We start from the raw sequence: 16,213 nt of genomic DNA on the forward strand, positions 1-16,213 counted from the left end.
AAAAGTATCACCTGTCTCCCCTCCAGTTCAATCTGAAAGTTCTTGGCGGACTCCTGGGTGACACGGCCACCGAAGTCCAGCTGGTATACCTGCGTGGCTTCATTCCACAGTGGCTGCTTGTTGGCCATGACATACACAAAGCCCTGGCTGCCAAGCCCTCTGTCCTCCTTCTCATTGGCTTTTCGACACTTGATCTCATCCAGCTCACTGGCAGCCCTCAAGTTCCTCTTACTCTTCCAACCCTTTTTACTGCTCTGGCACTGATTGAGCAGCTCGTCCCCACTGATAAATAGCTCTGGCTCACTTTCTGAACTATCTTGGAACTCACTATTGGCAGTGGCTTTACTCAGCTTCTTAGCCTTCAACTGTTGCTCCTTCTGTCCCTTGATCTTCTTCTTGTCTCTTCCTCCCAACCGTGGACTGGAAATGAGAGAATTGAAATCACCCAGGGCTCTGCCCTCTTTTTTGGATTTGCTCCCTTCGGCCAGTGGCGGCACATTAGCTTCCTCAGCCCGACCGTCCACGCGCTTGCGGTTCTTCTTACTGAACTTCTCCGATCGCTGCGGTACAGGGCTCTCAGTCAAGGAGAGCACCTCCTGAAAACTCTCCCCAGCCTCTGTCATGGTCTCTTGTAATCCCCCATGGCTCTGCAGCTCTGCTGGTGGTGGCGGAGGTGGTGGTGGCGGAGGAGGTGGTGGTGAGAGAACATTTTTGTCTACTGCCAGGTGGGAGGCTTTGGGTGGTAGTGGCACTGCAGGACTGGTCATAGGTGGGCAAGAATTGTAAGTACCCCAGGGTGTGTGGAGGGCAATGGGAGGAATGGGAAGCCCAGCACAAGCACTTCCTCCTGGGTACATAGGTGGGAGGGGGCAGCAGGCTAGGTTGGCCAGATTTGCAGAATAACCTGGTGGTAACACTAGGGTTGCATCCTGTTGTGAAAAGGGCAAAGGTGCCACCACCTCCTTTGGTGAGGCGCAGGGGCGTGGAGAACCTGGGATGGGTTGGAGCTGGGCTCCAGAATAGGCAGTTGCTGGGGGGTACTGGAGTGAGATCTGGTAGCCTGTAGCTGCTGCAGCAGCAGCAGCTTGGAATGATGCAGCACTAGGACTTGTGGGGGACTTTGGAGAAAGGACAAAAGGCAGCCTGGTTACATCCAAGTGCTGAGCTGGGCTAAGAATAAGGGGAGGTGGTTTGTGTGGTACAGGGGGGGCAGTGGAGTTTAAAGTCGCTGTCCGTTCCTGAGGAACCCACACCTCCTCTGTGGATGCTGGATCCCACTGATAGGGAGGTGGGCGCTTGACCACCAGCCCTGATGCATCACTTCCTCCTAGTGCCAGATGCCTCAATGATTGGTTCAGTGTCTCATCCTCTGTGAATGCTGAATTAACGTAATCAGCCCTATCTCTGCCGCTTACCCCTGCTGCAGCTCCAGACACTTCAAGTGAACTCATCAGATTATAAGAGGACTGGGAGGCCAGAGGAGTAGCACTGTTTGAATGAACAATGACTGTGCTGTGCGGTGCTCCGTTGCCTGGAGGAAAATCTTGTCTGATAATAGTTCCTCCCGCTATTCCATTAGCACTCCCTGGGGCAGTGCCTCCAACACTAGATCCACTGCTACACTGACTACAGGTGTATAAGGCTGTTGGCACCCTCTGCTGGAACGAGGCTGCTAGTGCAGTACTGTTTTTCGCCTTGGGAGGGAGTGGTCTAGGTGGTTCCAGCATCTGGGAAACTTTGAGGGCTGCCTCTCGGCTGTTCCTCCTGAGGGTGGCGTGGATCAAACTGCTGTCAAGCCTCTGTCCGGGATTCCTGCCAGCAGAGCTGTTCTGATTAGCTGAATCAGGGTACGGAGGCGGGTCTCCACTGGGTATAGAATAGCGAGGTGCAGTGAGTCTGTTCAGGGTAGCAGAGGTGTAGGGCAGCTGCAGCTTCTTGTCAGCTGAGGAGGAGGATGAAGACGAGGTTACCCTGAGAGTGGCGGAGCTGCCAGGTCCTTGGAGCGTGTAGACATTCTGATTGCAGACCAGGCGTGTTCGAGGACGACATACTTCTTCCACATTCCCACTGCTGTCAAATGTCGTTATCCTCTCATAGCCCAGCGGTGTTGGATACTGAGCTTGTTGCTGGCCTGAAGGATGAAGTGGAAACTCACCCTTCTTCATGCAAAGGTCTCCAGCGGGAGGAGTTCCACTGGCGCCCCCTCCTAATCCAGACGCAGCACTGGAAGATGCAGCGGAAGCTGATACAGAGGCAGCAGCAGCAGCCACAGCAGCAGCCACTGTCCCAGGGTAGGGGGGTGGGGGGTTCATCTTGCTTAGCTCTAGAGGGGCACTGAACACCACCGTGTCACCCTCAGCCAGCTGTGGAGGTGACCGAGTAGTTTTGATCTTCAGTAAGTGTTCGTGCTCGCCCCCTACTGCTCTCTCAACCACTAAATCAGCAGACTGATGAGGAATCTGGATATGCAAGGCCCCAGGTTGTAGCTGGTGCAGAGGTACACCCGAAGGCTGTCCTGAAGACATCGAGGAAATGGGGATTTGAATTTGAAGCTGCTGAAGCTGATGGTGCTGCTGTTGCTGCTGTGCTTGCAGCTGATGGTGCATTTGCTGCTGTTGCTGCAGTTGATGCTGTTGCTGCAGTTGCTGCTGAAGTTGTTGCTGTTGCTGTAGATGTATGTGCTGCTGGAGCTGCTGCTGCTGTATGTGTTGGAGCTGCTGCTGAATGTGCTGCTGCTGTTGTTGTAAGTGTTGGTGCTGGAGCATCTGCTGCTGCTGCTGTTGGAGTTGCTGTTGATGGTGCTGAATTTGTTGTTGGTGGTGTTGAAGTGACTGTTGTTGTTGCTGTTGTTGATGTTGACTTGGGTGTTGTTGCTGTTGTTGTTGTTGTGAAGGATGATGAGAAGGTGGCGGTCCAACCACTAGGCGACCTACTTCCAGTCCCCCAAATATGACCTGACCAGGACTCGAGTACCTGGTCGGTACTGTGTACTGGGCTGTCAAGATGGTGTCCTGGCTTTGGTCTGACCCACCAGCAGCCCCTCCAGTAGAGGTTGCCGTGGAATTGGTTAGGACATCCAACTGAACATTCTGATTGGCTAGGAGTGACTGGACCAGACCAATGCTTTGGGCAGGGGACATGGCCTGGGCTGGACTATGGATGGGGGCAATAGGGATGTTGACAGTGCAGGGTGGGTTGTCATCAGCACCGCCAGTAGGGCCTGAAACAGGCAGGTCATCTTCATCCTCGCTAAAAACATTGGGGCTGAAGACAGGGAGGTTGATGTAGTCCATGGAGATTTTCCGCACCTCTGGCAGGTAGATGGTCATCTGTCTGGGCTGCAGATGGAGGAGGCTTGTCTTGTAGATAACTAAGGAGTGAGAGGCACAATAAAAATAAATAAATTAGGAAAAGAAAAGTGACAACAGACAAATTAGACTTAACTGGAATTAATGTTTAATTATCCAACACGTTGATTTGTTACCTGCACCGAGATTGGTGGGTAAAAAAGTAGCCAGCCCCACTATCTTGAACTTTGTTCCCCAAATATTGGATGTGACCTGAGCAAGGTAATTTTGCTGCAAGATAAAAAAAAAACGATGCATTTTTCTATAAATATATTAGACACATTCCGAAATTTACAACAGTACATTTTATGTAAAAATCCATCGGTCGTGCTTCACAGCACACACAGGCAGCACGTGATCCCTTACCAGCTTCTCACTCAGCTACGATAACCTGATGTTTACCTGAGTGATGTCATCTAGAGGAAATTCCCTCCGTGTTAGACTGGGAGACCCAATTGAGGGTTTACGTATGGGTAACCGAGGTGACCTGGAGATCTCCTGCGTAGCACGGGAGAGTTTGGGAGATTTTCTGGGATCAATGTTGATCCTGTTGGTAAAGGGACAAACTAAGTCTCTACAGAGAAAGTGGCAAATAAAAAAAAGAAGAAGAAGGTTTAGGCATGCAGAGAAACCAAAAAGCAAACAGCAAAGAAAAGGAGCATTCAAATAAATTTTAACAGTTAAAACAAAAAAACTCAGAAAAAATTAGTTTCAATGCCATAAAATCTTAAACAGAATTAATGTGGCTGTTTACATGTTTCTGAAATGAATTCACTGTCATATAAATGCTTCTTGTATCAGACTCTTCAGCATGCCAGTGATCACTTGATTCCCGCTTGTTTAAAACTGAAAACCTGCAGAGAACTAATCTCCTCTTGTCTGCTTCACCTAAATCACTGAAAAGATCCAAGTGTCAAACAGAAGAGACAAAGTGGCTTGATGCAACATGCTCCTGTACACACAAAGCCGGGGTTTAGTTACCTGGGAAGTTTGGGGGACTTGCTACCCCTGGATATCTTTGGCGATTTCTTGCCAACCCAGTCATCACTCAGCTCAATGTCGCTGGAGTCTGAACAGTTACAGCTGTCAATCATGGCTGATATCAGACTGTTGCTGTATATCTCATCTGTGGAGACAAAATATGAAAATGACACTTAAGATGTTACTTTTGATGAAATGTTCAGATCAATACAACCAAAAACAACGTGTCATTTGTTCTCTCAGTTAAGTCATTGCTCAACTGTTAGTAATGTTGCTTTTTCAGATGGGCTGGATAAAGAATGATAAAATATGAATGCCTTTTGGTATTCTTTTTAGGTATGTTGAAACTGCAGGAAGCATTTTCAAATCTACTTGAGCAACCCGGAGGCAAGAATTGTCATAGCTTTGCCACAACATCACCATCATTATCATCCTATCAAAGCATTTTTCTACCATTTCTCAAACATTCATTTCTTCAGTCGTTCTCACTTTGTCTCCTCTTCCACAGTCACAAGGAGTCTGCAAAGCACAGCTGCTGCTCCAGTTTAGGTCAAACTAATTTATTTGATGAACATAAAAGTGTGAATGGTCTGGAACCATTTCATGGCTGGCTTCATTTATCACTGCGTGGGGAGAGAGAGGGTTGATTTATGAGCAACCCAGGGGCCATAAGAGGCCCCATTAAGCAGCTTTTAATTAACATGGGTCCAGTCTGCCCTATGTGACTAAAACTCGCAAAGTAAGAACGTCTGGAAAACTACTGGACAATGTCAGAACTGTGTCGGGGTTCATCTTTTGCAGTTCTACTTGAATTTCAGAATCAAAGATACATTTTTAGTTCTTATCTCTACGATCTTACTGTATTCTTTATTTTAGAACCAACATAAAAATGTAGTTATTGCATTTAGAAGCTAACAAACATTTCAGGTCTTCTTTGGAAAATTATTCTTTTTAAGTTACAGGTATGAAAAAACGAATCTCACCTGTTTTGCCGTCTGTCTTGGGATCCATAATAACAAACTCAGGCCGAAGTTTGCTTATTCTTCGGCCCTTGAGGATAGGGACCAGACCTCCTAGGTACTCCAGATACAGAGTATAGCAAGGCCCTCCCACTTCAGGGTTATCCTCCGTACGCTTCATGGTGCAGTGCAGGCGCTCGTTTCCAGCTGTCGGATAACTCACAAAATCTCTCATGTTGTTTGGATCTGGGATGGGAGGCTAGAAATGTAAAGTACAGTTAAGTTTAAAAACTTTTATGCTAATTACAGCTCTTCCCAAACCACTATTAAATCTATTCACATGGTGTTTTATGGTTTTAATAGAAATAAACCCCTCCTGGCCTGTGTTACCTTGATGGTGGGAACAAAAGCGGCAGTGACATAAGAACAGAGCCGGGAAGGCATTGTGAGCTTGGCAACGTCTTTTTCCTCCTTTAACGCTGTGGCAATGCCCTGCTGGCACAGCAGCTGCAGTGTGGCAACGCGGTGCTCAACTCGCACAACATAGAGCACTGGGCCCGATGCCAAGAACAGACGAGAGTCCCGGTGACCCCAGCAGAGCGTAGTGATGGGGCGCTACAGTATGAAGGGGAAGACACATCTGAGAATGAATAATATGCTTTCACAAGGCTAATGTAAAGCAAATCATGTCATTACTGCAAAACACTTCTTTGCTGGAGTGAAATCCTCAGAGTGATTCCTGAGAACAGTGATTTCATTCAATAAAAACCGAAAACAAAAGGAAATTATCTGTGAATGTTTACCGAAGTCTGTCATGCAGGCTGATTATTCGCGTAAAATAAAATAAATGAAAATCTTTAATCTTAAAATCTTACTATAATGATCAAAATGAATGTATGTACCCTCTGACGTCCTTAACAGGTGAGCCAATCTCCAAAACGAACATTGTCATGTATACATCAATGATTAACATCTCCGTTTTTAAACAAGGATACATTTTCCTGTATAGTATGTTCATTTCATCATCCCCCTACTTTCACATTTGTTTCACGAGTCAAGTTCACTTCACAGTTTCCAGAAATTGAATCCGAGACGATTTTTGTTAGAGTCAACACTTAATATGGAATGAAGAATTTGAAAAAGCATTGTGATCCTGGAAAGAATATTATCAGGGTTCATACGCATTTTTCAGGGTCAAATTCAAGCACTTTTTAAACACTTCCAAGGTCAATTTTCATGCTTTTCCAGCACAAAATAATAAGAATAGTTTTAAAAATTTGCACGTGTTATGTACACATTCTCGAAAATTATTTACTCACCTATCATGTGACTCGAGAGCGCAAACTCCGCCATTGGCGTTTTAAGGAGTGTTTGATGGAAACAACAATCTCCAGGCATGTTAGTGCACTCATCCCCGACTGTCCGGGGGAGGGGCGAGGTCACACATTGAAATACACTGACATGCAGAGGTCGTAGGCAGCCCAGGCAGAGAAATTTTGCTTTTAGACTTTGCGACTCATTTTATTTCTCTATCTGGTAAGAAAACTATTCGGTCAGATAGTTATTTGTGGTGAATGAAATACAGTTTCAAGCACTTTTAAGCACCACATCTGAAATTCAAGCACTTTTCAAACCTTGAAAAGACAATATTAGACTTCAAACATTTTCAAGGATTTCAAGCACCCGTACAAACCCTGTAGTATCTTGTGTCATTACTATCTGCTAATTAAGTAGCCCTGGCCTTCCCATCTCATATTGTTCCTACCCCGGCTCACTGACTCACTTAAACTATAGTTGGTTATGGTAGTCCTCCCTTCTGCAAACTGAAGGGCCACTCGAACCACAACCTGCATTACTAAATATAAGAACAACTATTTTTCTAGGATGACACTCATAAGTCACCTGTGCTGGTGTATCCAGTGTGTAGATGTGTTCGCCTCGAACATTGTAGAACTTGACAATGGCGTTCCTGCTGGGTGGAGGACAGGAGGTGTCAGTGGAAAGGAGGGTCCTCTCCATCCCTGCCACTGCTAGTAGATCCCCCTGTGAGCACCACTGGACCACCACATCTACAACACAGAGCAAAGTAGTACACATACGTTTATGAAGGGCAACATCATTTTACACATTTTTACATCATTTAAAAAAAAGAATTAACACAAGTGAATGAAGGACACAATGAAGCGAGCAAAGGCCAAAGCAGCTAGAGAACTGCTGACTTAACAAAATTAATAACAAACGCACACAAACCTTTCAGAGCAGTGTGGATGAGGATGGGGGAGAGGTCGTCGTAGCTGTTCATCAGATTGATGTCTCCAGAGGTGAAGCTGACTGTCAGCAGTGGTTTCTGGCTGTGCACTAGGAATAAAGAAAGAAAAACAAAACACAAATGGTAAATGGTAAATGGCCTGTATTTATATAGCGCTTTACTAGTCCCTAAGGACCCCAAAGCGCTTTACATATCCAGTCATCCACCCATTCACAAACATATTAGCCAGGCATTGTGAACAGCTGTTCTGTTCATCAGAACTATCAATCACAATGCTTTTTAGATTTAATAGACACGTGTTTAGGAGAACTACACTTCTTTTATCATTTGTATGTATTTGCCTAAAAGTATAAATAATGTGTTTGTAGCTTAGAATAAGCATTTTCTATATACATAAAGAGTGTGCCCTCTTCCATGGAGCCCATTGAGCTTCAGAGTCAGCCAGAAAAGAAAGCCCAAACAATGGTTGTGGATGGTGTAGCCGCGATAGATTTGGAAAGTGTTAGCTGTTAGCTTTGACCTCACCACTAGACGCCACTAAAGTCTGTACATCGGTCTTTAAAAGAATGTTAATTTGTGCCCATCAGTGGGGAACGTGTGAAAAATATACAAGTCTGTGCTCTCAGTAGCTTCCAATAATACAACACAACAGCTTTCCTTTAACCAACTTTCTACCCACTACTAGAATTTAGCCTCACATCAAAAACAAGTGCAAAAACGACTGAAACAAAACGTTAAGTGACAGAACAAACTAGTTCAAAAACAGAACTGTAAGGTACTTCAGTTTGAATCATCTGACATTTAGGGACATTATTCAAGAGTATATACCAATTTTTAACATTACTATAAATAACACACCTTCAGAGAGCACTCATACATCTTCATTGAAATATCCTTGACTCCGTACTTTAATGTAATCCTGCAATGACCCAAATAGTACCATAAATAAAATGTCCACTTCTGCTTTGTTGTTGCAACATCCCCACAGATAGGATTTTAAATAGGTGTTGCTTTAAATCAGATACAAAATGGGGCTGTAATTGCAGTGTACTGTGCTGTGCGATGATAATGGGTTATCATCATGTATCATGACAAAGATTTGACAAGCCTTGTGCGTCACTCAAGTTGTTGACTCAAGAGATCATTTCTACTGGGGCCAATCAATTCATATTGAATGGTTTAATTAGTGAGTTAGAGCCTGATCTGTGTTCCAGCTTAGGTAATGTGGAGCAGGGAAATTATTTTACTGCTATTGTTAAATAATCATCATTATTACCAGTGCATTAATAATATAATCTGCAGTATGATCATTGCTTTAACAATGTAACAGATAGCTTTAAGATGGCCTTAAGATGTTTATGATGATGTTAATTTTGTATTTCAGATGCAGTTATAACTATTGTGTACACAATGCATATCTGTGCTTATTTGAGTTGATGTTCAGGTTCTTTAAAGGTCTTAAGCTTCACTGACGTGACTGTTCAGGTGATACATGCTGAGGGAAAACTAGAACATAGAAGGAATTGCAATACATGCTTACAAAACACTTATATATCAGGTCATTTCATATTAAGGTTTTAGTAGAGGTTCTTGGTTAAAACATTTATTTAGTAGAAGACATACACATAGTCTCAGTGAGCCTCTGGTCTAGTGAAAGGTCAGAAGTGCAACAGGTGAATTGAGAAAGAGCATGTGAGGTCGTGACACACACACATGAGTTAGATTTATTTAGAGGAGAGATTAGTCATGTCTCGGCAAGAAAGAGGAACAATTCACTTTAAGACAAGAACGGAAAGTACCAGCCATGAAAATAGAAGATGATCTTCTGGGTTAAAAGTCATTGTGGTGTTGATCTGATCTATGTATAAAATGTATCTGTGACGCATGAAGGGGCGTCAGTAAACAAACCCTGATGTTATAAAATAATTGTTTGTGCTTTAGTAAGTCGAAGATCAATTGCTGTCTGCGTACAGAGTTGTCTTCCCACACGTGTGTGTTCATTAAAATCATTGTTTGACCAAGAGCTTCTGGACCAAGGGTGGTTTGTACTCTCCTTCCTCAATTTTGAACCTTAACAGTAAGCAGTTTTCAGCCTGGCCTGTGGTGAAAGGAGGGGGAAAAAAAATTTAATAGACCACTGGGAGGAGGATAGACCCTCACCAATATATCCCTAGCAACTGGGACTAATTAAGCTAATTTTTATTGGTTCCTGTTTTGTTTCTTTTGCCTCTTTTTCTCTACAGTTTGTTACGCTGGCTGGTGTGCACACGGAAATCAGCAGGAGAGGAGGCTGACCAGATGCAACAATTCCCTTGACAGACAGCTTACATCCCAGTGCACTAGATATTTTCTGTCCCAGTGGAAAACTGTTTTTTAGTTGGCTTGTGCTTCTTATGCTTCGTTAAACAGCTTACACTGGACCAGCAGCATACAGCTGTAGTTTAAATGCTTTTACCGAACACACTTATACATGTTGAGAAAAGCCAAGAACTATTTTTTTTAAAGCTACTTTGGGTCACAGAGGTCCATTTAAGGAGACAAGACTGAAGCATGGGTTGCAGAAGTGCTTGTGACCTGGCTACTTCCAGACATTTGAATTTGTTCACTCCACAGTTGACTGATTTGTCTGGCTTGGTGACATGAAGTGGCGGTTTCTTGATTAAAAGGCAATCAGTCCAATGTACGCAACAGGAAGGCTAATGATTAGCCAATCAGTGCCACTGGCAAAATTACTGCCATTTGTCAAGCAATGTCAAGCTGTGCACTGCAACAAGGATATATTAAACCATCAGTTTCACTTGTTTTGGAGATGCAGGTGCAGAAATCTGTTTTTATATGAAAATACCTACAGGGGTTTTGGAGAAGTGGTCCACTTTTGGTATCCGAAGCACAGACTGTATATAAAACATAACTTCTGGAAAGTGATGTCAGTGCATTCCATTATCAATATCAATTATCGATTCGATTCATTAGTGATTCTCTTACAGAGAATCTTATTGATTCCCGGTACTCCCAGGAACCGGTTCTCGACTCTGATCCCTAGTAAACATGGGGTCACCATTTATTCAGCATGGGGTTCTGTCAATTACAGTCCCAAATGGAGCACAAAATGAGGACAAAGCAGAAAAACCTTTAGGGTGGGCCCATTGTTTGACATGTGACTTCAGCCTGAGCATGCAGTGTCGCTTGGTTTGTCAGTCAGATCCAGATTTTCCCTGAAAAATTTTGAGTCCCATTATGAAGCTTGAGGTTTCATAACAGAGGACTCAACCAACCAATGGGTGACATCTAAGTATATTTATTGGTCATTTATACAGAGTATGTATGACCCCTAGCTCACCCTCATATGAACAAACCTATGATAAAGTAAGAGCTTACTTTAGTGGGCTCTAGCTTGCATAAATGATGGTTTACTGCTGGACCTGAAGGCTTATTCTACCTGTGGCCCTGCTGAAGTGGATTTCGACCTGGCTGTCATCCTTGCCTTTCTGCCAGTTTCCAAACTGAACATTTCTCCAAGCAATGATTCAGACAATACTGAATGTTGGGTCTTCTTGGGACTCATTGCTCCTTTTTAGGTGTTGGTTCTTGCTTTAGATAAACTTGTCTTGCAAACCATGTTTAAAGACTGCTAGCAATGATAACTTGCATAGCTGAGTAAGATATCTCCCTATAGAGATCTTCTTGTTGAGGCAAAGCAAGAAGATGTACTTCTACTCAATTAATTAAATTTTGAGACAAATAGTGTGACTAAATAAAGGTTTATTATTCTTTGAAAGATGTGATGTGTCACAGAGAGAATCAGGCAGGAAATTAACCAGGTACATTTGGTTTTAATGTATGTTTCTTGATCAGAAGGTAGAAGAAGAAGTTTTGAGTAGAATACCTTGTGGTGGGGGGTAGTCATCAGAATCTGTGTCGCTCTCACTGCTGTCCTCTACCAGGAAGCTGGGGTAGTTCCACGACATGCTGACAATACCGTCTGACTCATGCAGCAGTATATGGGCCAGCATGCGCCCATGGCAGTCCATCACTATCACCTGTCCATCTGCAGTACCAAACAACACCTGGCGCAAGTGCAAAAAAACAATATTAATGTGGACACTGACACAAGAACAAAGACTCACACTTGAAAGAGGAGAGAAAAATGAGACAACAGCAAGAAAGAAAAACAAGACAAATGCATATCACAGAGAAAAAAACTGCGAGAAATGGACATAAATGGGTTGATGGTGATAAACAAGGACAGTTACACATACACGGACTGAAAGTCTGCTGACATCCAACCTGTGCTGACAGTTTAACGGCATGAAAACAAAAATATAGCCTTACAAAGACAACAACACATTCAAGACAGTGGAAGCTTGCTGTCACTCACAGATTCAGCTCTCAGGGTTTCTGTCTACAAGTGGCAAATGGCAACCTAACATTTCTACTTCTACTTGCATTAGAAGACTGGGTAAGTGCCAGGTGAACATATCCTATGTTCAAAATCTGTATAGTGTGTTACCTGCTGATCATCTGGGGTCCAGATACCACAGGTAATGTGGCTTTCCAGGTTGATCTCAGAGGACCAGTGTCTTTGCCCACTGACAGAGCCCACCAGGACGAAGCCATCACGATAGGAGATAAGAGCCTGGGTCCCATCATGGGACCAGGTAAAGTCACTCACCTAGAAGGGACAGATAAGAAATGTTAGAGTTATTTAAAAAAGATAAAATAAATAAATAGTATATACCTCAGCTGTTGCACACAGAATCAGCAGCAGCTTATGATTCTGTAAATGATTTATATTTTTAATTTAAATCATTTTTTAGGAAGAATTCTAAAATATTCTGGTTCCAAATTTGAAGCTCTGCTTCTATTCAAATGCAATTGATCTAGAGACTAATAATGACAAAACAGTGTCCCTCAACTCAAATAATGTATATAAAAAAAACTTTAACCTCTCAGACAAAAGCAGAGCAGCGATGGCATTTTAAAAAGCACAGACCATATAAAAGTGTGGCTATTGTTCAGATTGTCATCTCCAATAATAACTCAAGTAATCACAAAAGATGCTGTCAACATGTGTCAAGTCTTAGCTCAAGGAATGATGACAATGTTTGATCGATGTGGCCTACCTACCTATGTTTGCTTGGCAGGCTTAATTTTTAATTAATGTGCAGCATCAGTAAAAACACATAAAACCACTTGAGGTTTGATAAAAATGATTTAAAAAATAACAAATATACATTGATTAGCGTGTAATTACTTCTTCCAACAAACTCAATTTCATACATTTATAATAAATCCATTTAACACTAGTTTGTGAGCGGCCATGTTGCCCCACCATCTTCAATACAGTGGCCAAAATGGACATTGCTGTTCCACCTAATCACTTTTTATATATGTGGCCACCATTTAACATTTGGACATAAATATTTTTATATTCTCTTTCTCATCATCTCCACTACCACTGCTGCTCTTTCTCCCCCCCTCATTGTCATTTTAACCACTTCCTCCTCCCCTCCTCACACATAAGCATGCACAAATACGCTTATTTATTCTCAATATTGTCACATTTATTTTTTCTTAGCAGAATAGAAATGCAAGCCTCACATGTCCAGACAGCTGACCAACAACAATAACAACAACATCTGCTTATGACCTAATATTATGCCAGCTAATGTTACACTTGAGTGTCCTAACAATCACACTTTCGCTCTGATTATATACGCCCTCTGTCATTGCAGAAAGTTTGACTAACACTGACGAACACCAGCAAAAACAACAGCGCCAACAGAAAAGTTCAAGACATTCCTAACGACTCAACTCGGTATCGCAAAGTTTTACAGCCTCCTCCAGTGTAAACAGAAATGGGCACCAATAAATACCTGAGGTAAACAGCGGCTTAACAGCCTACACTCACTATAGATGAACTGTGGCCAGAGTTGTTTGTCCTACAGCAGCCACCGTAGCTATAATTATGCATTTGAATTGGAGGGGGTTAAAAAAGACAACTCAGTCGAGTGCGATTTCAAATCTACTGACATCTAGTGGCGGGGTTTTACACACTGTAACTTTAAGTATTACAGGTTTATTGCAATGACATTATATTGCTTTATATTATCACTGCTTGCTTTGCTTCCATTAACTCTATCATATAGTTTTACCCATTATTTACACAATAATTTCTTACAATTTTTTAAAACTAGTTAAAAGGACCGATTTACATTTTGTCTACTTGTGTCTCTCACCTGAGCTCCTCGGTCATTGACGAGCTCCACAGACCAGCGGCCCTCATACTGGATCCAAACAAAAATGCCTCCATCTGTGTCACATGTGGCCAGTTTCTGGAAAGGCTCATTCCAACGCACCAATACCACCTGAAAGCAGAGGTGAGGTAAAAAACACAAACAAACAATCAGATAAAATTATCAGAAAGACTGTTCAGTGTCCTTTGACAGCCATTATTTTACAAGACATAAGAAAATGTACTAATTCACTCCTTCACTGACAGTGAATTTAGCCATGGCTCTGTGTCAACTTACCTACAGATAACATGAGAAAAACAACAAAGTGCCTTTAATTAAGACATTATACTCTAGAATCAGCTGAATGCCTAAAATCCAAGTTCCCACATTTCAATGAACTAAATTTAGCATCAAGAAAGATGGAAATAACTCAAAAAGTGGGTTAACCTCATTTTGAAAAAGTCACAAAGGAGCCGCTAATATCTTGAATATTACAGACAGAGAGATTCAGTTATAATGTCACCTTATAACTGAATGGCACATTTCAAAATGGGACATTACAGCATTTTTGCGTTTATGGAAGAAAAGAGATGTATACAGGAAAATAATAAAGAGGAGTCTTACAGGTTGACACAAACATATGTCTCTCCGTTTGCCCTGAGTTTAGTACTGTAAAGACTGATTGTAATTTGCTTGGGTATGAGCTGCAGGAGCACAGTATACAAAACACTCTTCATAACACGTTTCTGTCACCCATCTTAAAAGGTGCCCATCACACTCTCCATCCTGCCCCCTCCTCTCTTCGTGTCTCCATTTGTCTTCTGTTCTGTAGCGTGACTCAGCCTATTCCCCGGAGGAGTAATCCTAAGAAGGGAGCCGCTCTGCTCTCGCTAAGTGAAGCACGTGGGTCGTACACGTTCACACACGCAGCACCGAGCAGGGTTTTAGTGGTGCTCAAGCTCTCTGACTGCAAGTCCAATAGATCAGCGGGTCTGAGTTGGATAAGCCAGTAATGCTGCCAACCCTTAAACAACACTTCCTTACCTCTGTGCAACACACTCACAGTTCCATCCATCAATGAAACAGATGCTATTAACTGTGCGTCCCCATTTTATATTCCATCAAGAAAAGAAACAATCAATCATACTTACACTTGCTTGAATACTTTATTATCTTCTTGCACTAATGCCATTAATGCTGACTTACAGGTTATTAATTAAGAACTTCTTTAAGAATTCATCTAACACAAATGATCATTAATCACAAAACTTTCCTCAAACAGTATCTTGCTATAGTCTATGGACTTTTCAAGCAGCATTTTAGGCATTGGAAAAAAAAAAAATTAGGATGATCAGGCTTCAGGAAAAAAGATTATTGGAGCAACATCATGTAGTCAGGGCATATATTTAATGAGTGAGGCTCAGCAGCTCCAATTGTTTTGAAAAAAATATATATATTTTTTTTTTTACAAACCCAGGAAAAAAGATATAAAATGCACAAGGGAACATCACAATATTTATCAATTATTTCTTATTGAGTAATACCCTGTTTGTCACACTTATTAGTCTGGAAGTCAAATCAGTCAATTTATATGAATATACAAGGCATGGCCCTAAAGCTTAATGGGCAGATAGTAGTTTTTAATCAATGTCCTGTCCCTGCTATGCATCATTAAAGTGTCCTCTTAGCCAGATTTTGCATGTTCTAGTTTGTCCTTTTCCTCTGTGTCTTTGTAGCAATGACAGTCATCCTATTGCAGGTCTACAGCTGAAGGTCTCCACATCATTCTGAGATGTCCGCATTCACAGACCATTAAAACTAGCCTGCCATCTATCATTCTGGCACAGCAATCATTCATGCAGCAGCATTCACTGGGTGCAAAACTAATAGGCTTCTGCACCAGTATTGTCAAAGATAACACATTACAAGGATCTCATTGGGGGGGGAAAAAAAAAAACACAGATTTGTGGTGTTCCTCCATCTATGCACTGTCTGCAACCTCTGGCGATCAAAAGGGATTTTCCACGTGGTATTATACAACATAATTCAGTCCCAACTGGAGGAGACTTGTGGCTTTAGATTAGGCATGAGCTCTAGTTTGCATAAAGCTAACAGCATTCATGCAACTACAAAGCAGGGTCAAAGGAAAACATAAAAGGATAAATTAGCATTGGATTTACACATGCTGTGTCTCACGTGTGTTCCCACTCACAGCCCCACAGAGGTGAGAATAAACTGTTTGTCTGTAAATTTAGCTCAGTGTGGAGATTAGTGTGAGCTGGTGAGCCATCCTGCGAGGGGGGACAGCTGAGCACCTCATGTGATGCAGCGATCAGGGAGATCAGACATCACATAGAGACAGACAGGATAAGCGTTGGGAGCTGCAGGACCACGAGGAGCCTGAGGTGTCACAGGAAAGGC

The 16,213-nt window shown here is 42.5% G+C and overlaps 1 protein-coding gene across 5 annotated transcripts in view; it reads right to left on the minus strand.

The window, feature by feature from the left end:
* tulp4a (TUB like protein 4a) overlaps positions 1–16,213 on the minus strand; it is a 28,183-nt gene that overhangs the window by 1,144 nt on the left and 10,826 nt on the right. For 4 of the 5 annotated variants that reach the window (XM_085431948.1, XM_085431951.1, XM_085431950.1 and 1 more), the window contains exons 3-13: positions 13,796–13,924; positions 12,067–12,228; positions 11,443–11,623; positions 7,538–7,645; positions 7,190–7,356; positions 5,678–5,902; positions 5,312–5,546; positions 4,329–4,473; positions 3,750–3,921; positions 3,485–3,578; positions 12–3,370 (exon numbers count right to left, since the gene is read on the minus strand). In XM_085431948.1, coding sequence (XP_085288074.1) covers positions 12–3,370; positions 3,485–3,578; positions 3,750–3,921; positions 4,329–4,473; positions 5,312–5,546; positions 5,678–5,902; positions 7,190–7,356; positions 7,538–7,645; positions 11,443–11,623; positions 12,067–12,228; positions 13,796–13,924 — 4,977 coding nt within the window. The remainder of the gene's footprint in view (positions 1–11; positions 3,371–3,484; positions 3,579–3,749; positions 3,922–4,328; positions 4,474–5,311; positions 5,547–5,677; positions 5,903–7,189; positions 7,357–7,537; positions 7,646–11,442; positions 11,624–12,066; positions 12,229–13,795; positions 13,925–16,213) is intronic. The other variant, XM_085431953.1, reaches the window with a different exon arrangement.

The sequence above is a fragment of the Copadichromis virginalis genome, linkage group LG15, assembly GCF_057382275.1.
Source record: "Copadichromis virginalis isolate Kocher_CV1m ecotype Utaka linkage group LG15, C_Virginalis_male_GT1.1, whole genome shotgun sequence".
NCBI classification, from domain to species: domain Eukaryota; kingdom Metazoa; phylum Chordata; class Actinopteri; order Cichliformes; family Cichlidae; genus Copadichromis; species Copadichromis virginalis.